Consider the following 22,460-nt stretch of genomic DNA (forward strand, 5'->3'; position numbering starts at 1 on the left):
CCAATTGGTTGTTATATGAAATGTTATAGATCTAAACATACTACATTAGAGCTACAATACTCAATAAACTACAGCAACATCACCACCAATTTATTCCAGTGATTTTAACAGTTTAGCTATAAATTACTAGACACTTGAATTAATGATTAATGAATTTGAGACTGATCCCTTTTTACATGAGACTGATTTGATAAGCCTATTGCACCTACACACACAATGTTTTACACACATTTCTGCATCTGCTTTTTAATTGAAAAGATTACAAAATACCCGAAACACACACACACACATTTATATTTCATAATGTACATTCACACACTGGGTACATTTGTAATGGGAAAATGCTGCCTCAGCTGGATGTCTAACAAGACAACAAAGCCTCAAAGACCATTCAAAACAAATCGAACTCTCGTTTCCTGTCTTTTTATGGTCCTTTTCCACTGCATGGTACCAGCTTGACTTGACTTGACTCGCCTTTTTTGGTTTTCCATCAGGTCAAAGTTGTGGATCATACCTGGTACCCAGTCCTTTTTTTGGTCGCATATCCGTTGAGGTTCCAAGCGAGCTGAGGTGAGACCAAAAGGTGAAGTGAAAACACTGCAGACGACTGATTGGTCAGAAAGAATCACATTACTGCATCATCATTGTGTGAGATGAGACGTCCTGAACAAACCCTCAATTTTTATGTAGTATTATATTTATTTATTATACTTCACTGATTTTATGTGTGTTTTCATCACTCGCACGCATGGTTGTGTGTGTGTGTGTGTGTGTGTTTGTGAAATGGTCTTGTGTCAAGCTGAGATTGCTACAATTCATCACGTTTCTAGCACATTTTATTTAAAAAAAAAAAAAAACGGGCATGAAAAAGCTGTGTCCAAACTGTCAGGACGTAATGGGAACAGCGTAAAGTGCCATCAGTTTACAAGCAGCAAAAAAAAGCATGGTGAATGGTGAAGGTACAGGGATTTCAATTGGAGATTGTGGGTTCACAGCCCCACTCGGCAGGCTTTATTTGGGGAGAAATTTGCTGCAAGTAATTAATTTAAAATTAGCCACCCTGTAGTGATGTTTTGCTGAACCCTCTGTTGGTAAAACCGATGAGTGTCTGTGTGCTCTGCACGTCTTCAGACTGGTAGTCAGACTGGGAGTCCTGTGTCTTCACCATTACACCAACTCTCTCCGTAACACTCTGACTGGCCGGTCGAGATGAACCGGTACCGTGCAGTGGAAAAGGACCATAAGATGCCTTCAAACTTCCCCCAGTTGAAGGCAACATTGCTGTATCCTCGATGCTGCCTATTACCCATAAATCTGCGCAGCAGCTCCCCCAGGAAATGTAAAAAGTAAAAAATGATGGTGGATCAAACTTCACAAAAAAGCACTTTCGTATACAAATATAAGTTTTTGGGCTTTTTTCACTTACTTTTTAAAAGTTACTGATAAATAAACATTATACTACCTGATAACCCCGTGAGTGTAACCAAATAAATTTGTTTGATATGATTTGTGAGGCATCTGTTAGCCAACTAGCTAACACTCTGGTTTTGTTCCTTAGAAGATGCCTTCATTTGAAAGTTCTGCCTTTTGAAACACGTCTATCACAGCAGCGAGGTAGCAACCTTCTGTTTCAAACGCAGCCAGTGTTCTTCCCATACTACTGCCCCACACTGTTACTCTGCCTTCTCATGGTTATCAGAAACGTCCCCTAGTGATGATGTCAGCAGTGTCCGTGTGAGCATGATGAGTAGAGGCCGAGCAGGATGAAGCTGTCAAGAAGCAGGATGCAGTAGATGCAGCGCTGCGTGTGGAGACTCGGCGCTCGCCGCAGCTGTGTGAGCAGAACCGCCAGCAGCAGGATGAAGGCTCCGATGTTCAGAACCAGGAACAAACGTATGTAGGAGACAGAGATGGATGCTTTGGTCCCACCCACAGCCACTGCAGTGTGGATGTCTTTAAACATGTGTCCTTTTATGATCCTGGGCTTCTTGCCCCTGTGCACATCACCTTCATTCCAATTGCTCTCGCGCCTCAGCTCTCCCTGTTGCTTCTCTCCAGCTTCATTTCCAGTTGCTTTCTTTGACCCCTTCACTTTCCCTGGCTTCTTATTGACTGAGAACATCTTCTCCACAGCTGCTGCCACCTTCTTCACCTTCCTCCTCTTTTCTGAGGTTTTCTTTAGTCGTTCTGTGATTTTGTGGAATCCCTCAGCATTTAGGATGCGCATCTTTACATGGTGCTTCAACTGTTGGAAGACAGGTTTGATATGTTGGAGGTTTTGCTCCACAAGATTAACATAGCCCTGCACCTCCTCCAGAGGGTGCTCCTGCACTGCCGCCACCCTCTCAAACACCACCTTCTCTGACTTGTCCTTCAGCACCATGGCAAACAGGGGCTTGCTGGGGTTCTCCGATGTCAGGATGTGGACAGTGAAGGCGTGTTCTGGTGTGGTCAGGTGGACGTCGATCCTCTCGGAGTCTCCATGCAGGCTGAAGCTGAGAACATCGACATTCGGGCCAAAGAACACATAGGCGATGCGGGTGTGTGGGAAGCGTAGCGACATAGTCACATTAACATAGTGAGAGCCGTTGTAGGGGTAGCCGTGTGGGTACGTCCAGTACATTGTATCAGCTTCTGAGCTGTAGCCCGTGTCGTCCTTCCACAGCATGGTGTACTCGTCCTGTCCGTGCAGAACAAAAGCACCATGGACACCGTCTCTCGCCATGGTGTGCTGGAAGGGGAAGTCTATGTTGTGGAAGAAGGCGCTGATGCTGTGGGCAGGACTTTCAGCATCCAAGTGCACATGGTCCAGGAGCAGCAGGAGGTCAGGCTGGAGAAGGACAAGGTTCCTCTGCAGGTTCTTGATCTTCAGCGCTGGGCTGTATGCTGCCCGTCCCTCGCCGCGGATGAACACAACACCCTGACGCTCTAGTGCTGCCTCCACACGACCCTCGCAGTCTGCTGCAGCACTGTACTTATACTTCGACCACTTGGAGTCACATGCTTCAGTCACCTGACCTTCCCATGGCGAGAAGCAGGCATGGTCAGTGGAGGGTGCGAACAGAACAGCGTTGTTAAGGAGTGTGTACTTGGGGCCATACAATGCTTCAGTAATGAAGGGGAAACCTCCGGGTGCAAAGGTAAATGAGTTCTGGTCGGGATGCTCGTGTCCGGCATTGAAGTTCTTCCAGCCGCGGATCCACTCACTGTAGTGCCGCTGGTGCACGATGTCGAAGATGGTGCGGCCACCCAGTTTCCCTGACTTAAATGACAAGAAGGAATGATTTGTCCCTGCAGGTAGACCGCCTCCGTATGTCACCACACCCCAGTCCTCAAAATAGTGCAAACGTGGCATTCCAAAATCTGGAGGGGGCGTGGCTTTGAGACCAGCATCATACCTGCACAACGAGACACAGACAAGAGATGGTCAGTAGGCAATGCCATTTTGTGTGTGTGTGTGTGTGTGTGTGTGTGTATATACATACCAGATGAACTCTGTGTGTAATGTACACCATTTCTGTCCCCGTGACGGGTGTCCCGGTCCGTCCTGCACACGGTGGCGTCGGATCTGTTCAGCCAGGAAGTTAGCATGGCCGTTCCTCATGACGTAGCGATCAAGGAACACCAGCTGACTCTCTGGGCCATAAAACCAGTTGTAGTTTGAGTCACCGATGGCAACATTCCTCTGGAAACCTGAGCACATGTAATACATGTCATGTGCTTAAAACTTTGCTAAAATTATTAAAAATTACCTTCTACAAACTCCTTATGACAGACGAGGACACAGTTCTACACACGGTGGCATGATGTCAAGTGTCATGTTGCCATGGCACTCCTTTTTGATCTATATTCAACTGAATACAAAGCCAAAAGGTTTTATGTACAAACTGATAAACTTTGTTTTTTACAACCCCGATTCCAAAAAAGTTGGGACAAAGTACAAATTGTAAATAAAAATGGAATGCAACAATTTACAAATCTCAAAAACTGATATTGTATTCACAATAGAACATAGACAACATATCAAATGTCGAAAGTGAGACATTTTGAAATTTCATGCCAAATATTGGCTCATTTGAAATTTCATGACAGCAACACATCTCAAAAAAGTTGGGACAGGGGCAATAAGAGGCTGGAAAAGTTAAAGGTACAAAAAACGAACAGCTGGAGGACCAAATTGCAACTCATTAGGTCAATTGGCAATAGGTCATTAACATGACTGGGTATAAAAAGAGCATCTTGGAGTGGCAGCGGCTCTCAGAAGTAAAGATGGGAAGAGGATCACCAATCCCCCTAATTCTGCACCGACAAATAGTGGAGCAATATCAGAAAGGAGTTCGACAGTGTAAAATTGCAAAGAGTTTGAACATATCATCATCTACAGTGCATAATATCATCAAAAGATTCAGAGAATCTGGAAGAATCTCTGTGCGTAAGGGTCAAGGCCAGAAAACCATACCGGGTGCCCGTGATCTTCGGGCCCTTAGACGGCACTGCACCACATACAGGCATGCTTCTGTATTGGAAATCACAAAATGGGCTCAGGAATATTTCCAGAGAACATTATCTGTGAACACAATTCACCGTGCCATCCGCCGTTGCCAGCTAAAACTGGAACTAAAACAAAGAAGCCGTATCTAAACATGATCCAGAAGCGCAGACGTCTTCTCTGGGCCAAGGCTCATTCAGGGTGTCTACAGGTTTGTCCAAGTTAAATTTAAGACTTTTTAAGACTTTTAAGACCATGTTCCAAAAAAAATTAAGACCAAATCTAAAGTCACGCAAAAACGTACTCTTTTGAAAAAAAAAAAATATATAAATTTAATGTGACTTATTGTTCTTGTAAACATTCACCAGAAAACACTATTCTAGTAGAAGTACTTCATTTCTTTTCCTTGACAGGCATTCACACACTCAGAACACAATATAAGGATCGGATAAGCTTGTAACTATGTGACAATCAGAATGCAGTCACAACGTTTGAATCCAAGGCCATCCTTAAAAAAAAAATCCGTTTCCTGTCCACCGGGTGAGCAAAAAAATTTTCGGGAGGGAGGGATTTTTTTTTAATGGATGGATAAGAAAATCGCAATGCTGTGTTTGCTTTTTCTTTCAGTACTTTTTTATTACAAAAGCAGACACATTTAATAAAATGACAGTTTAATCAACGGAAACTTGTACAAAAACTTTAAGTTAGCATTTTAAATGCTGACTGCAACATTTGCAAAACTTTTACAAAGGTACTTAAAATGTCCGACGCACGGACTTTTTGTAGTTCTAAATCGAGCGTTAGGCCAAGTTCGGATGAAATTACACTATTAAAATGATCACTGAATGATTTGTTTTTCTGAATCTTTACTATTTTGTTGTTCGCTAGAATACCATTTTGCGATTTCACACTTAAGCAAATGTTTGAAAACTCCAGATCTCCTTCCTTCATGGTGGCTGCCATTTTTTTGTGCCGCACGGCGCATGCGCAGAGCTGATTCGACAGGGCTTTCCACAAGCGCCGGCTGCCGGCCATACAGCCGACTACACAATTAAGTCCAGCCGGCTACTTTAATGACTTGTTTTTGTAGCCCACAGGCTCTAAATATTAATTTTCAATTTTAATAAATTAAATGTTTATCTAACGGACTGACAATAATGTCAAACTGAACCGCACTCATTTAAGTTGTGATTCGCGCTGTTTGTACCGATAATCACAAATTCCCCGCCGACTTCATTGATCAAGAGAGAGCAACTCATCCGCGGCCCCGACATGCGGTGTGTGCGCGCACTCGGCGGAGGCAGTAGTGTGTCGGGGCCGTCGGAGGCGACATCAGAGGGAACAGAAGCAGAGATAACGCTTATTTTGTCTCCGGTAAACCAGTCTTCTCTCGTTCAATTACGTGCTGGCATCAAAAGACACCGTTGGTTGTAAATGAAACCAAACTGAGTGGTTGGAGTGTATTTTCATACACAAATGGAGAAATGTTCGCTGAGTGTGTAATTGTGTAGCCCCACTGCAGACCGCTGTCGTTGTTAATTAATAGCATGCTCAGCTGCGTGAATGTGTCATGCACCGAAAATAAGAGATTTACAAGCCAGGAACGCCTCATGATGCAATACGCAAGAAAAGAAAGAAGATTTACTGCCATTTTACTTTGTATTTGAGTAAAGTGAATAAATAAATGGTCTGTGGAAAATACATTTAATCCTGGGAACTGCGTGCACAGGAGTTTATTATTAGTGATGCAGTGCTATGCATTGCAAACTATTGACTCCCATATAGGGAGCAAAGCACAGCAAACTCTTGTTCTTCCGTTTTTCATCTTCTGTACAAATTTCGATTTTGAATAACCCAATAGCCGTACATCGCACACAGACAAACAATACATCAAAATGTGCGGCTTGATCGGACTCACTATGCTATTACTTTGTTCAGCATTCTATTATTTTTTTCGCGACATAGTCGCGAAAAAATCACACAAAATTTCCCATTCATTTTCTATGGAATTAATTGAAAAAATCGCACATTTTCAATGTTTTTCAAACATCCGCTGCTCTGGCATGCTTTCACCTAGAGACATGATTCAAACTTTAAAACAGAGACAAACTTCTCCTGTGTGGATCTGGCATTCAACTTTTTTGCTAGGTTCTATACTTTTGGATCAGTCCCAGCTCAAACACCATGAGCAAATCTGGAGAAATTCCGGCTTTATAATGGGTGTCTATTGCGTTACACACCAGTGGAGCTCAGGAGTTTAGAGTGTAGGCAGCTTGAAAAAAAAGCTCTAACTTTCTCATTTAAACTGTGTTTTCAGCCACAATTTTCACTCTACACACACAATTTTCTCAAAAGTCGTAGCCACACTTGTCTTGATTCACACAATGTATCTCCCTGAGCGATAGGATTTACAGTTTTTGAATGAGAAGCCTGAAAGTAAGGAGAGGACAGCCGCGCTGCCCCATAGACTCCCATTATAAACCTGGCAGCGCTTTTACTGCAAAATCAGAAATGTCACTTGTTTTTAACTCGCTCTAGTGTCCACATTTTTTACACTAGGGACAAAAAACTTACATCAATGTGTTCATGGGAGCCTTGTAGCGCTCAATGTGAAAGAATTTTGTGAATAGCTCCTTTCGTTTCCGTGTAAATCCCCGTTGTTCGAGGAGAGGGAACTCTGAGAAAAAGCGCTCTTTGCTTGTCATATTGTGTCTTTTCCCTGCACCTGCACCGTTACCAAGGCGACGAGCTGCACTCAGGGAGCAGAGAGGGGAGGGGCTGGACTCAGGGAGCAGAGAGGGGAGGGGCTGGACTCAGGGAGCAGAGAGGGGAGGGGACGCACTCAGGGAGCAGAGAGGGGAGGGGCTGCACTCAGGGAGCAGAGAGGGGAGGGGCTGCACTCAGGGAGCAGAGAGGGGAGGGGATGCACTCAGGGAGCAGAGAGGGGAGGGGCTGCACTCAGGGAGCAGAGAGGGGAGGGGCTGCACTCAGGGAGCAGAGAGGGGAGGGGCTGCACTCAGGGAGCAGAGAGGGGAGGGGCTGCACTCAGGGAGCAGAGAGGGGAGGGGCTGCACTCAGGGAGCAGAGAGGGGAGGGGCTGCACTCAGGGAGCAGAGAGGGGAGGGGCTGCACTCAGGGAGCAGAGAGGGGAGGGGCTGCACTCAGGGAGCAGAGAGGGGAGGGGATGCACTCAGGGAGCAGAGAGGGGAAGGGCTGCACTCAGGGAGCAGAGAGGGGAGGGGATGCACTCAGGGAGCAGAGAGGGGCAGGGCTGCTCTCTCTCTCAAATGATAGGACTTAGGGTTAGGGTAAGACAGATCAGGCACTGAGTGGTTAGGGTTAGCAACCGGTGGATTCGGAGCCTGCGCGGTATAATTGTGAGCATCAAAAATGATTAAACTTTTTCCCCATCCAAAGTGTACCACATTTTAACGATATGACTGAGTAAAATCTCCATAAATTTAAGATTGAAAATTTAAGACCACGGGGTTTGAAATTTAAGACAATTTAAGACTTTTTAATGGCCTTATTTTAGGAAAATTAAATTTAAGACTTTTTAAGACTTTTTAAGGACCCGCAGCCACCATGTCATTTAAAATGGACTGTGGCAAAGTGGAAAACTGTTCTGTGGTCAGACGAATCAAAATTTGAAGTTCTTTATGGAAATCAGGGACGCCGTGTCATTCGGACTAAAGAGGAGAAGGACGACCCGAGTTGTTATCGGCGCTCAGTTCAGAAGCCTGCATCTCTGATGGTATGGGGTTGCATTACTGCGTGTGGCATGGGCAGCTTACACATCTGGAAAGACACCATCAATGCTGAAAGGTATATCCAGGTTCTAGAGCAACATATGCTCCCATCCAGATGACGTCTCTTTCAGGGAAGACCTTGCATTTTCCAACATGACAATGCCAAACCACATACTGCATCAATTACAGCATCATGGCTGCGTAGAAGAAGGGTCCGGGTACTGAACTGGCCAGCCTGCAGTCCAGATCTTTCACCCATAGAAAACATTTGGCGCATCATAAAACAGAAGATACGACAAAAAAGACCTAAGACAGTTGAGCAACTAGAATCCTACATTAGACAAGAATGGGTTAACATTCCTATCCCTAAACTTGAGCAACTTGTCTCCTCAGTCCCCAGATGTTTACAGACTGTTGTAAAGAGAAAAGGGGATGTCTCACAGTGGGAAACATGGCCTTGTCCCAACTTTTTTGAGATGTGTTGTTGTCATGAAATTTAAAATCACCTAATTCTTCTCTTTAAATGATGCATTTTCTCAGTTTAAACATTTGATATGTCATCTATGTTCTATTCTGAATAAAATATGGAATTTTGAAACCTCCACATCATTGCATTCCATTTTTATTTACAATTTGTACTTTGTCCCAACTTTTTTGGAATCAGGGTTGTATAAATATTCACTCATTCTGAACTTGATGTTTGCCACATGTTCCAAAAAGTTGGAAGAGGGACAACAAAAGACTGGGAAAGTTGTGTAATGCTCAAAAAACACCTGTCTGGGACATTATACAAGTAAAGAGGTGTGGCAGCGAGGGTGTCAAGTCAAGTCATGTTTATTTGTATAGCACATGACGGGTGTGGCCGAGTGTAGGCTGTGAACGGTGAGGAATCAGGTTGAACCAGCAGGTAACATGTCATGACTTACACTTGTGTCTAATTACTGGCTGTCTATTAATGTGTGTCTGTGTGTGTCTTTCAGACTGCCAGTAACCAGACAGACAACTGTGTCTACCCATGTGTGTGTGTTTGTGTGTGTGTAGTGTTCTTACGTGGTAGAATTAAAATCACTGAAAAGTGAAAACAGCAAGAAATTAAAAACAAACAAGCAAACAAACAAACAAACAAAAAAAAACCCCGCACCTGTATTGTGACCTGTAACTTGTCACAACAGGTTAATTTAACACAAACAGGTTAATAATTGGAAAGTTTTTCACTGTGTGAAAACTGCGTGGGCAAAAAGTCCGACAGTTTAAGAACAACGTTTCTCACCATACAGCTACAAGGAATTTAGGGATTTTCACCATCAACAATCCATATGTGGCAGCGGGGGCGTGATCAACCGTCGATCTGTGAATCGAGGGCGGAGTCAGGGAAGGTAAGTGGCAGAATCACTGCACCTGAGGGGAATTAACCTGTGTTTGTGTTTCTTCCCCAGTGACCGCGCCCTATAAGAGGAGAGGGAGAGCAGAGGAAGGGTGCTCTCCCCAACCTGAACACTGGTGTGCATGCATGTGGCTGGGAGAGTGAATGGTTGCAAAGCTGAAAAGTGAAATAAAAGAGTTAGTGAGAACTCAGTTCTGGCCTGCCGTGCTCCACCCACCTTAAACCATTACCACACCATAATATCATCAAAAGATTCAGAGAATCCTGAGAAATCTCTGGATGTAAGGGGCAAGGCTGAAAACCAACGTTGACCACCCGTGACCTTTGACCCCTTAGGCGGCACTGCCTAAAAACCAACACGATTGTATAAAGGACATTACCACATGGGCTGAGGAACACTTCGGAAAACCGTCATCAGTAAACACAGTTCATCACTGCATCTACAAAAACAAAGCAAAAGTCAAATATCAACAACATCCTGAAGCGCCAGTGAATTCTCTGGGCACGAGCTCAAGATGGACTGAGGCAAAGTGGAAACGAGTGCTGTGGTCTGACGAGTCCACATTTCAAACTGTTTTTGGAAATCATGGACGTCGTGTCCTCTGTGCTAAAGAGGAAAAGGACCATCCAGATTCTTGCCAGCATCTGTGATGGTATGGGGTGTGTGTTCATGCCCATGGCAGGGAACTTACACATCTGTAAAGGCTCCATTAATGCGGAGAGGTACATACCGGTTCTGAAATAACATATGCTGCCATCCAGACGACGTCTTTTTCAAGGACGCCCCTGTTTATTCAAGTAAGACAATGACAAGCCACATTCTGTATGTGTTCCAACAGTGTGACTTCGTAGTAAAAGAGTGCAGGTGCTAAACTGGCCTGCCTGCCTCCCATTGAAAACGTGTGGCGTATTATGAAGCGCAGACTATGACAGAGACCCCGAACTGTTGAGCAACTGAAGTCGTATATCAAGCAATAATGGGAAAGAACTTCACGTTCAGGACTTCAGCAGTTTGTTTCCTCAGTTCCCAAACACTTGCTAAGTGTTGCTGAAAGAAAAGGTGATGTAACACAGTGGTAAACCTGCGTCTGTCCCAATTTTTTTGGAACGTGTTGCAGGCATCAAATTCAGAATGAATGTCTCATCTCATTATCTGTAGCCACTTTATCCTGTTCTACAGGGTCGCAGGCAAGCTGGAGCCTATCCCAGCTGACTACGGGCGAAAGGCGGGGTACACCCTGGACAAGTCGCCAGGTCATCACAGGGCTGACACATAGACACAGACAACCATTCACACTCACATTCACACCTACGCTCAATTTAGAGTCACCAGTTAACCTAACCTGCATGTCTTTGGACTGTGGGGGAAACCGGAGCACCCGGAGGAAACCCACGCGGACACGGGGAGAACATGCAAACTCCGCACAGAAAGGCCCTCGCCGGCCACGGGGCTCGAACCCGGACCTTCTTGCTGTGAGGTGACAGCGCTAACCACTACACCACCGTGCCGCCCCAGAATGAATGTATATTTACAAAAAACAATAAAGTTTATCAGTTTGAACATTAAATACCTTGTCTTTGTATTGTATTAAATTGAATATAAGTGAAAAAGGATTTGCAAATCATTGTGTTCTGATTTTATTTCTGTTTTCCACAGCATCCAAACTTTTTTTGGAATCAGGGTTGTATGTAAAGTGTATGGTCTCAGATGAGGCTTCACAATTCATGAAGTAAAGGTTTGTGTATTTCACACTCAGTTTTTTTCCAAGGTTGAAGTCTGCCACTACTGTTGGAGTAGCAGGGAACTGCACAGATTCTTCCCGATTTCCAAGTCATCGCTGGAAAATATAATGGTACAAAGAAAGTAAAGGTAAAAGGAGAAAAACGTAGGACAGCCAGCTTCTAAGGACAGCTTGCGTTCATACATGTGTCTATCACAGGGAGACGCCACCACAGTAATGGCAACTTGTTTACTTCCGATACTTCCCTGGATTTGTCGATTAAAAATTAAAGTATTTCACTGAAGAAAAAAAGGAAAATTAAAAATGTATTTAAAAAAACCCTTTAATGTACAGTTACGTTTATAGAAAGGAAAGAAGCGCACTTTGCAGAAGTATTCCCCCCCATGAAATTTTCCACAGTGTGCAGTATGACAGTCTCGAATGAAATAGACTAAATTGGGGATTTTATGTAATGAATCTACATGAAACATCCCATAATAGTGAAGTGGGAGGAAATAAATATAGTTTACAAAATTATTTACAAATTTAAAAATGTAAAAGTTGTGACTGCATATGTATTCACCCCCACTGCTTTAAAACCCCTAAATTATTTCTGATTCAGGTTCCATCAGTTCTTGAAAAATTTCAGTCAGGATTTGGATATAAAAATGTCCCAAACTTTGAGCATCCCACAGAGTGACATTAAATGAGTTATAAAAAATGTAAAGAATACAACACAACTGAAACGCTGCCTAAATGAGTTCATCAGAGATCAGTCAGAGAAACAACCAAGAGGACAGTTATAAAATATTACCCATGACCTGCAAAAAAATGCAATGGTCTTCTGCTACAATACCTGAGTGAACGTTTGGTCTTTTTTTTAAAGGTGCAGGCTCTTTATTGGTATTTAATTTATTGGTACTAGAATAGTGAAAGCTACAGCAGCAGGCAGAGCTTTCTCTTACAAAGCTCCACCCTTACGGACCAGCCTTCCAGTCTTGGTCTTTAATTCAATTAAATTTTATTAACGATGGACATTGTCACACAGCAGCTTGACAGAAATGTATAAATTCTGCATATATATTTTACATTTATAAATTTATCCCTAATGAGTAAGCCACAGGTGATGGTGGTGAGGAGAAATTTCCTGAGACGACATGAGGAAGAAACCTTGAGAGGAGCCAGATTCATAAGGGAACCCATCCTCATCCTCACGAATGAAAAACTGCAGTCCTAAAGCAAGGATGAAAACACCTGAAAACCTTTTCACCTGAGAATCGCTCTCTGCTGCTGCGGATGGGACCACACGGATACTCTAAAGATGATTGTGGATATTCTTTGCATAGAAAGTCTAAAGACTGCATTTATAGAAAGCAGCTTTCACTCAAGTCTCATTCATTATTCAGTCAACATTTCTTCCTCGTGTCATTTCAGGCAGTTTGTCTGATTCATTACAGATAAATTTACATCCATAACTGGATTTGTGTAAAGCTGCTTTGTGAAAATGTCCCAAGTTAAAAACACTATAAATATAAAACTGAATTGAATTGAATGGACACTCCACAAAGCTGGACATTATGGAAGAATGGTGAAAAAAGACATTATTGAAATCATTATTGATATTATTATCAAAGTCTCACAATAAAATACAATAAAATCCTGTTTGGAGACTCAGTAAACATGTGGATAATGTTTCTGGGGTCTGGTGCTCTGGCTTTGGAACAAAGCATTAAGTTTGTTGAAGAACCAAACTGCGTCTTAACAAATGATTTCGTGATCACAGAACACTAATAACACCTAGAACAGTTCTAATATGATGGACCAACACACACACACACACACACACACACACACACACACACACACACACACACACACACACAGGTACCTGGCAGTAGTGTCCTGTAGAGGAAATCAAAATGTTTGAGGAGCCAGGGGTGTGTGAAGTGCGAGATGTTGAAGTGTCTCTGCAGCAGGAAGATGTACTGAAAAAGAGAACGTGTAGTGTAGGTTCCGTACGCAACACCTTCATACAGAGAACCATCAACCACAGAATGCAGCACGACCAGCGCCTTCTCCATAATCGCCATCACCTGCTGAACAAATACATAGGCCTCCTGTAGACACCCTACACACACACACACACACACACACACACACACACACACACCATTACATCAGAGCTACTGAACACAGTCCAGCTAACATTATCTCTGTCTCCTGTGTTTGTGTGTGTGTGTGTGTGTGTGTGTGTGTGCGCATACACTGACTCTGGTGAGTTTGCGTGTGTATTTACCCCTTTCATACTGAGTGGCCAACCCGGATTTTACCAATGTTGATTAGTATCTTAAAGGGTTAAACCATGTTTTCCGACTCGGCCTTGTGACCCGCCTCCTGAGGAGGCTCAGTCTCGACAAGGGTCAGTTTCAATGGGAGTTGCACCAACCTGGTCGCTACCAGTTTTAGTGGGACAAATGAATCTCATGCAAATAGTAGCACACAGTTCTCTGTCCTTCAGGCGCACGCACGCACACACATACACACGAGTGGTGTACTTCTGTGAAGTTGGCACTCCATATGATGAGAACATGAATAAAAGTATTTTGATTTGTTTGTGCATCGTTTGGGCAAAATAAACATACACTGTAAAACATTTCAGCCTTGTTATGTCCACTTACTTTTTCTCTTTAACTCAATGAGCTCTGAAAAGTGTTTAACTTGAACTAATCTGTGCAAGTTTTCAAACTTGAATTACATAGTTCTCGTGACTAATAGAGACTTTTTCTGAGTTGAAACAAGGATAATCATCAAATTAAGTTAACTTGCATTTTCAAGGCAGCAGGTGAACTTGCATTTCCAAATGAAACCAATTTGAAATGTTTTACAGTGTATGTACTTCATTATTTGTTAAGTTATTAACGTTAATGGGGTGCTGGATGACGTCACATCATTAAAACACTGACTGGTTAATTTCACTAAAACTGTTTGAGCACAAATTTTTTACTTTGCGTTCACAAATGATGTACAAACAAATCAAAATAGTTTTATTCACATTCTCATCATACCCGGTACCAACTAACGGAAGCCCAGAGGAAGGCTCGCTTACGACAGGCACACAGACGATACAGCCGAGTGGAAAAGAGCGCGTGAGATACAGATACACTCTGTGTGTGTGTGTGTGTGTGTGTGTGTGTGTGTGTGTGTGTGTGTGTGTGTGTGTGTGTTTTATTCGCCCATTTCCAGCCTGTGAGTTAACTGTTATGCATCTCTTCTGGGTTGTGATCCAGCACCTGTCTGAAGTGTCATGACCGGGGTTAACAGTGTTGACTCACTTGGTTTGAAATGACAAAAGAAGGGTTAAATATTGGTCACATAACTCAAGACCAACTCTGGTCTTTAGTATGAAATAGGCATAAGTGTGTATACTGACCCTGGTTCAGCAGGATGAGGGATGTTTTTGCACACGTGTGTGTGTGTGTGTGTGTGTGTGTGTGTGTGTGTGTGTGTGTTTACTGACCCTGGTTCAGCAGGATGAGAGAGGCAGTCAGCAGGGCAACACAGTTGGTTGGTTGGTGGTTGTGGAGGAACTGGAAGCTCCACCCCCTCTGCAGTGATTTGTCGTACATGTAGAAGGAAGCATTTCCAAGCACTTGCAGGTAACGCTCCTGCTCCGCCTCACTCAGGAACTCAAACAGAAAGTCATACGCTGTCGCAAATCCCACCAGAGAATGAGCCAGCGGAACCTCATCCCATGGAGCATCCTTTACCAGCCTACACACACAAACACACACACACACATTTTATGATGTTCATAAATGCAGTTTTAAATCAAATGTGTGTACTCTGTGTGTAATATGTGCAATTATGTAATGTGTGTTTGTGTGTTTTTCCTCTCTGTTACAGATTGAAAACTTTTTCTGAAGCTGAGTGTGAGATCTGAGACAGACTGAGTTAAAGTCAGTTATATAAAAACAGGAAGTGGATGATGAGTGTGTTTTTTTTTGTCTGTGGTTCTACAGAAAATGCTGACAGTGAGAAAATGAAACAGGAAATGTGTGTGTGTGTTGGCAGAAAAATGATCAGTGTCCATATCTCATTATTTTATTATTAATGATCATCCTAAAAGCCACAGAGGATCTGTGGAAAGTGCTGATGTGGAGAAATAACAAAAGAGGATGTATTTCTGCTGGCTATCACTCTCACACACACACACACACACACACACACGCACAACTGACTGACTTTAAAGTTCAGGTCAATCAGATGTTGGGTGACACGTCATAATACTGAACTGAGAGCTGATTGGACAGAAGAGCTTTATACTAGATTTAGTGTAGTTCTGCTAGATTGGGTGCCAATACTTTTTAAAAATTATTTTGGTATTTGAGTCTCGGTACACACTTACAAATGGTACATTTGCACTCAAAGTAATACAATCTGAAAGCGATTCTGTGCATTTGTATTACAGTCACATTATTTCTATTTAGAACAGAGACTTTCTCATTATTCACAGAGAAAACTGATTTGGGGGCGGGACTACATATCAGCTCAGCTTGTGATGTCACTAAATAAAATAAACTCCACTGCTCAGAACACAAAAATTTTTATCCATAGCTTAGTTAATGTGAGCTGTGGACATATAACAGTTGTAATAACAGGCTTTGCTGTGGTTCAGTAAATCAGTGATGTAAACTTTACCCTCAGCACCCTGCGGGCGAACCGTCTTCAGAATGAAACACGGGCTTAACAGGATTTTACAGTTATGCTACAATATAACAAATCATCAGCAGTATAACACCACACACACACACACACACACACACAAATTTTGTGTACCAGCTGGGCTGAGCGGCCATCCGGTCCATGTACTCGCGGGCCAGACTGAGCGCCCCAGTGCGTTGTGGGTAAAGCAGACAGAAGAGTGCTAACACGCTCAGATTGTTCCCATAGATTTCGTTCCAGCGGGCGGAGAACTGTTCAGGGTCTCGTGGTGGAAGAAAATGGGTGGGGTTTGCAAGCATGTCTTCACCAGCACGCCATACCTGCTGAGCCAGCTCAGCGTGAGTGCTCACCGCCGCCCCTCGCAGCTCAGGCACTGCCTCCCGCCCAAAATACAGCATGGGGTGCTCAGAGTAGCGCCCTCCAATAAAGGGCACTTCACCACCACTTGGCTCCCAGTCGCTGCGCGCCAATACACACACAGCACTTATGAAGAACACTGTGGGGGCACCGCGTGTGTATGAGCTCATCATGACATCAGTGTGATGTCAGAGTGATGTCATGCTGAAAGACAGAGAGAGCACCATTACTGAGAGACAGTCAGAGTGTGTGGTGTGTGTGTGTGTGCGCGCGCGCTTTAAAGTCCTGAATTCCTGTGGTAATTAAATCCAGCTCTACTGAAAACCAAACACACACACACACATTTTATGAAAATAATCCAACTATTTTAATATTCGTTACTTTAACCAAAAGTGTTCCATCATATTTATTTATTTATTGCAGTTTTTATTGGACCTTTGGGGGAGATGAAGTGATCTCAAGTATAATCCATTTAACAATGTGATGATTCATCGTCTTCACCACTGTCCTCTCTTTAAAAATCATAAAATGCAAGTCCCAGAACTTCACACAAGCCTCAGCTGCATAAACCCCACATACACATCACTTCATCTGCATTAACTCCACCTACCCAGAGTCTGCAAACACGCAGGACTGGGAGAAGATGAGACTGAGAGAAAATGAGACTGAGAGAAAGTGAGACTGGAGGACAGTGAGACTGGGAGAAAGTGAGACTAGAAGAGGGTGAGACTGAAAGAAAGTGAGACTGGGGGAGGGTGAGACTGGAGGAGGGTGAGACTGAGAGAACATGAAACTGGGAGGAGGGTGAGACTGGGAGAAAGTGAGACTGGAGGAGAGTGAAACTGAAAGAAAGTGAGACTGGGAGAAAGTGAGACTGGAGGAGGGTGAGACTGGGGGGAGGGTGAGACTGAGAGAAAGTGAGACTGGAAGAGGGTGAGACTGAGAGAAAGTGAGACTGGTTGAAGTTGAGACTGGGATAAGGTGACACAGGAGGAGGGTTAGACTGGGAGAAGGTGAGACTGAGAGAACATGAGACTGGAGGAGGGTGAGACTGGGAGGAGGGTGAGACTGAGAGAAAGTGAGACTGGAGGAGAGTGAAACTGAGAGAAAGTGAGACTGGAGGAGGGTGAGACAGAGAAAGTGAGACTGGAAGAGGGTGAGACGGAGAAAGTGAGACTGGAAGAGGGTGAGACTGGGGGAGGGTGAGACTGAGAGAAAGTGAGACTGGAGGAGGGTGAGACTGAGAGAAAGTGAGACTGGTTGAAGTTGACACTGGGATAAGGTGACACAGGAGGAGGGTGAGACAGGGAGAAGGTGAGACTGAGAGAGCATGAGACTGGAGAAGGGTGAGACTGGGAGGAGGGTGAGACTGAGAGAAAGTGAGACTGGAGGAGGATGAGACTGAGAGAAACTGAGACTGGAGGAGGGTGAGACGGAGAAAGTGAGACTGGAGGAGGGTGAGATGGAGAAAGTGAGACTGGAAGAGGGTGAGACTGGGAGGAGGGTGAGACTGAGAGAAAGTGAGACTGGAGGAGGTTGAGACGGAGAAAGTGAGACTGGAGGAGGGTGAGACTGAGAGAAAGTGAGACTGGAGGAGGGTGAGACAGAGAACATGAGACTAGAGGAGGGTGAGACAGGGAGAAAGTGAGCCTGGGAGAAGGTGAGACTGGGAGAAGGTAAGACTGGAGGAGGGTGAGACTGGGAGAAAGTGAGCCTGGAGGAGGGTGAGACTGAGAGAAGGTGAGACTGGGAGAAAGTGAGACTGGGGGAGGGGGAGACTGAGAGAAGGTGAGACTGGGAGGAGGGTGAGACTGAGAGAAAGTGAGACTGGAGGAGAGTGAAACTGAGAGAAAGTGAGACTGGAGGAGGGTGAGACTGAGAGAAAGTGAGACTGGAGGAGGGTGAGACGGAGAAAGTGAGACTGGAAGAGGGTGAGACTGGGGGAGGGTGAGACTGAGAGAAAGTGAGACTGGAGGAGGGTGAGACTGAGAGAAAGTGAGACTGGTTGAAGTTGACACTGGGATAAGGTGACACAGGAGGAGGGTTAGACAGGGAGAAGGTGAGACTGAGAGAACATGAGACTGGAGGAGGGTGAGACTGGGAGAAGGGTGAGACTGAGAGAAAGTGAGACTGGAGGAGGATGAGACTGAGAGAAACTGAGACTGGAGGAGGGTGAGACGGAGAAAGTGAGACTGGAGGAGGGTGAGACTGAGAGAAAGTGAGACTGGAGGAGGGTGAGATGGAGAAAGTGAGACTGGAAGAGGGTGAGACTGGGAGGAGGGTGAGACTGAGAGAAAGTGAGACTGGAGGAGGATGAGACTGAGAGAAACTGAGACTGGAGGAGGGTGAGACGGAGAAAGTGAGACTGGAGGAGGGTGAGACAGGGAGAAAGTGAGCCTGGGAGAAGGTGAGACTGGGAGAAAGTGAGACTGGGAGAAAGTGAGATTGGAGGAGAGTGAGACTGGGAGAAAGTGAGCCTGGAGGAGGGTGAGACTGAGAGAAGGTGAGACTGGGAGAAAGTGAGATTGGAGGAGAGTGAGACTGGGAGAAAGTGAGCCTGGAGGAGGGTGAGACTGAGAGAAGGTGAGACTGGGAGAAAGTGAGACTGGGGGAGGGTGAGACTGAGAGAAGGTGAGGCTGGGAGAAAGTGAGACTGGGGGAGGGTGAGACTGAGAGAAGGTGAGACTGGAGGAGGGTGAGAGTGGGAGAAAGTGAGACTGGAGGAGGGTGAGACTGAGAGAAAGTGAGACTAGAGGAGGTTGAGACTGAGAGAAAGTGAGACTGGAGGAGGGTGAGATGGAGAAAGTGAGACTGGGGGAGGGTGAGACTGAGAGAAGGTGAGACTGGGAGGAGGGTGAGACTGAGAGAAAGTGAGACTGGAGGAGAGTGAAACTGAGAGAAAGTGAGACTGGAGGAGGGTGAGACTGAGAGAAAGTGAGACTGGAGGAGGGTGAGATGGAGAAAGTGAGACTGGGGGAGGGTGAGACTGAGAGAAAGTGAGACTGGAGGAGGGTGAGATGGAGAAAGTGAGACTGGGGGAGGGTGAGACTGAGAGAAGGTGAGACTGGGAGGAGGGTGAGACTGAGAGAAAGTGAGACTGGAGGAGAGTGAAACTGAGAGAAAGTGAGACTGGAGGAGGGTGAGACTGAGAGAAAGTGAGACTGGAGGAGGGTGAGACGGAGAAAGTGAGACTGGAAGAGGGTGAGACTGGGGGAGGGTGAGACTGAGAGAAAGTGAGACTGGAGGAGGGTGAGACTGAGAGAAAGTGAGACTGGTTGAAGTTGACACTGGGATAAGGTGACACAGGAGGAGGGTTAGACAGGGAGAAGGTGAGACTGAGAGAACATGAGACTGGAGGAGGGTGAGACTGGGAGAAGGGTGAGACTGAGAGAAAGTGAGACTGGAGGAGGATGAGACTGAGAGAAACTGAGACTGGAGGAGGGTGAGACGGAGAAAGTGAGACTGGAGGAGGGTGAGACTGAGAGAAAGTGAGACTGGAGGAGGGTGAGATGGAGAAAGTGAGACTGGAAGAGGGTGAGACTGGGAGGAGGGTGAGACTGAGAGAAAGTGAGACTGGAGGAGGATGAGACTGAGAGAAACTGAGACTGGAGGAGGGTGAGACGGAGAAAGTGAGACTGGAGGAGGGTGAGACAGGGAGAAAGTGAGCCTGGGAGAAGGTGAGACTGGGAGAAAGTGAGACTGGGAGAAAGTGAGATTGGAGGAGAGTGAGACTGGGAGAAAGTGAGCCTGGAGGAGGGTGAGACTGAGAGAAGGTGAGACTGGGAGAAAGTGAGATTGGAGGAGAGTGAGACTGGGAGAAAGTGAGCCTGGAGGAGGGTGAGACTGAGAGAAGGTGAGACTGGGAGAAAGTGAGACTGGGGGAGGGTGAGACTGAGAGAAGGTGAGGCTGGGAGAAAGTGAGACTGGGGGAGGGTGAGACTGAGAGAAGGTGAGACTGGAGGAGGGTGAGACTGGGAGAAAGTGAGACTGGAGGAGGGTGAGACTGGGAGAAAGTGAGACTGGAGGAGGGTGAGACTGAGAGAAAGTGAGACTAGAGGAGGTTGAGACTGAGAGAAAGTGAGACTGGAGGAGGGTGAGATGGAGAAAGTGAGACTGGGGGAGGGTGAGACTGAGAGAAGGTGAGACTGGGAGGAGGGTGAGACTGAGAGAAAGTGAGACTGGAGGAGAGTGAAACTGAGAGAAAGTGAGACTGGAGGAGGGTGAGATGGAGAAAGTGAGACTGGGGGAGGGTGAGACTGAGAGAAGGTGAGACTGGGAGGAGGGTGAGACTGAGAGAAAGTGAGACTGGAGGAGGGTGAGACTGAGAGAAAGTGAGACTGGAGGAGGGTGAGATGGAGAAAGTGAGACTGGGGGAGGGTGAGACTGAGAGAAAGTGAGACTGGAGGAGGGTGAGACTGAGAGAAAGTGAGACTGGTTGAAGTTGACACTGGGATAAGGTGACACAGGAGGAGGGTTAGACAGGGAGAAGGTGAGACTGAGAGAACATGAGACTGGAGGAGGGTGAGACTGGGAGGAGGGTGAGACTGAGAGAAAGTGAGACTGGAGGAGGATGAGACTGAGAGAAACTGAGACTGGAGGAGGGTGAGACGGAGAAAGTGAGACTGGAGGAGGGTGAGACTGAGAGAAAGTGAGACTGGAGGAGGGTGAGATGGAGAAAGTGAGACTGGAAGAGGGTGAGACTGGGAGGAGGGTGAGACTGAGAGAAAGTGAGATTGGAGGAGGATGAGACTGAGAGAAACTGAGACTGGAGGAGGGTGAGACGGAGAAAGTGAGACTGGAGGAGGGTGAGACTGAGAGAAAGTGAGACTGGAGGAGGGTGAGACAGAGAACATGAGACTAGAGGAGGGTGAGACAGGGAGAAAGTGAGCCTGGGAGAAGGTGAGACTGGGAGAAGGTGAGACTGGAGGAGGGTGAGACTGGGAGAAAGTGAGCCTGGAGGAGGGTGAGACTGAGAGAAGGTGAGGCTGGGAGAAAGTGAGACTGGGGGAGGGTGAGACTGAGAGAAGGTGAGACTGGAGGAGGGTGAGACTGGGAGAAAGTGAGACTGGAGGAGGGTGAGACTGAGAGAAAGTGAGACTAGAGGAGGGTGAGACTGAGAGAAAGTGAGACTGGAGGAGGGTGAGACAGGGAGAAAGTGAGCCTGGGAGAAGGTGAGACTGGGAGAAAGTGAGACTGGGAGAAAGTGAGATTGGAGGAGAGTGAGACTGGGAGAAAGTGAGCCCGGAGGAGGGTGAGACTGAGAGAAGGTGAGACTGGGAGAAAGTGAGATTGGAGGAGAGTGAGACTGGGAGAAAGTGAGACTGGAGGAGGGTGAGACTGGGAGAAGGTGAGACTGGGAGAAAGTGAGATTGGAGGAGAGTGAGACTGGGAGAAAGTGAGCCTGGAGGAGGGTGAGACTGAGAGAAGGTGAGCCTGGAGGAGGGTGAGACTGAGAGAAGGTGATACTGGGAGAAAGTGAGCCTGGAGGAGGGTGAGACTGAGAGAAGGTGAGACTGGGAGAAAGTGAGATTGGAGGAGAGTGAGACTGGGAGAAAGTGAGACTGGAGGAGGGTGAGACTGGGAGAAGGTGAGACTGGGAGAAAGTGAGATTGGAGGAGAGTGAGACTGGGAGAAAGTGAGCCTGGAGGAGGGTGAGACTGAGAGAAGGTGAGACTGGGAGAAAGTGAGCCTGGAGGAGGGTGAGACTGAGAGAAGGTGAGACTGGGAGAAAGTGAGCCTGGAGGAGGGTGAGACTGAGAGAAGGTGATACTGGGAGAAAGTGAGCCTGGAGGAGGGTGAGACTGAGAGAAGGTGAGACTGGGAGAAAGTGAGACTGGGAGAAAGTGAGATTGGAGGAGAGTGAGACTGGGAGAAAGTGAGCCTGGAGGAGGGTGAGACTGAGAGAAGGTGAGACTGGGAGAAAGTGAGATTGGAGGAGAGTGAGACTGGGAGAAAGTGAGACTGGAGGAGGGTGAGACTGGGAGAAGGTGAGACTGGAGGAGAGTGAGACTGGGAGAAAGTGAGACTGGGAGAAGGTG

At 45.9% G+C, this 22,460-nt stretch overlaps 1 protein-coding gene and 1 pseudogene across 5 annotated transcripts in view; one reads left to right on the plus strand and one right to left on the minus strand.

The window, feature by feature from the left end:
• Positions 1-230: 230 nt before the first annotated feature.
• The window catches only part of dse (dermatan sulfate epimerase), a 33,664-nt gene continuing 11,434 nt past the window's right edge, over positions 231-22,460 (minus strand). For 2 of the 5 annotated variants that reach the window (XM_060913446.1, XM_060913438.1), the window contains 5 exons: positions 16,180-16,626; positions 14,861-15,114; positions 13,232-13,471; positions 3,486-3,693; positions 231-3,398 (listed from right to left, as the gene is read on the minus strand). In XM_060913446.1, the coding sequence (XP_060769429.1) occupies positions 1,721-3,398; positions 3,486-3,693; positions 13,232-13,471; positions 14,861-15,114; positions 16,180-16,595 (2,796 nt within the window). In that variant the 5' untranslated portion in view covers positions 16,596-16,626 and the 3' untranslated portion in view covers positions 231-1,720. Of the gene's footprint in view, positions 3,399-3,485; positions 3,694-11,069; positions 11,461-13,231; positions 13,472-14,773; positions 14,787-14,860; positions 15,115-16,179; positions 16,627-22,460 lie in introns of those variants that run through there. The other 3 variants (XM_060913454.1, XM_060913463.1, XM_060913472.1) reach the window with 3 other exon arrangements.
• On the plus strand, positions 17,082-20,660 carry LOC132875876 (histone-lysine N-methyltransferase set1-like; annotated as a pseudogene).

The sequence above is a fragment of the Neoarius graeffei genome, chromosome 2, assembly GCF_027579695.1.
Source record: "Neoarius graeffei isolate fNeoGra1 chromosome 2, fNeoGra1.pri, whole genome shotgun sequence".
NCBI lineage: Eukaryota > Metazoa > Chordata > Actinopteri > Siluriformes > Ariidae > Neoarius > Neoarius graeffei.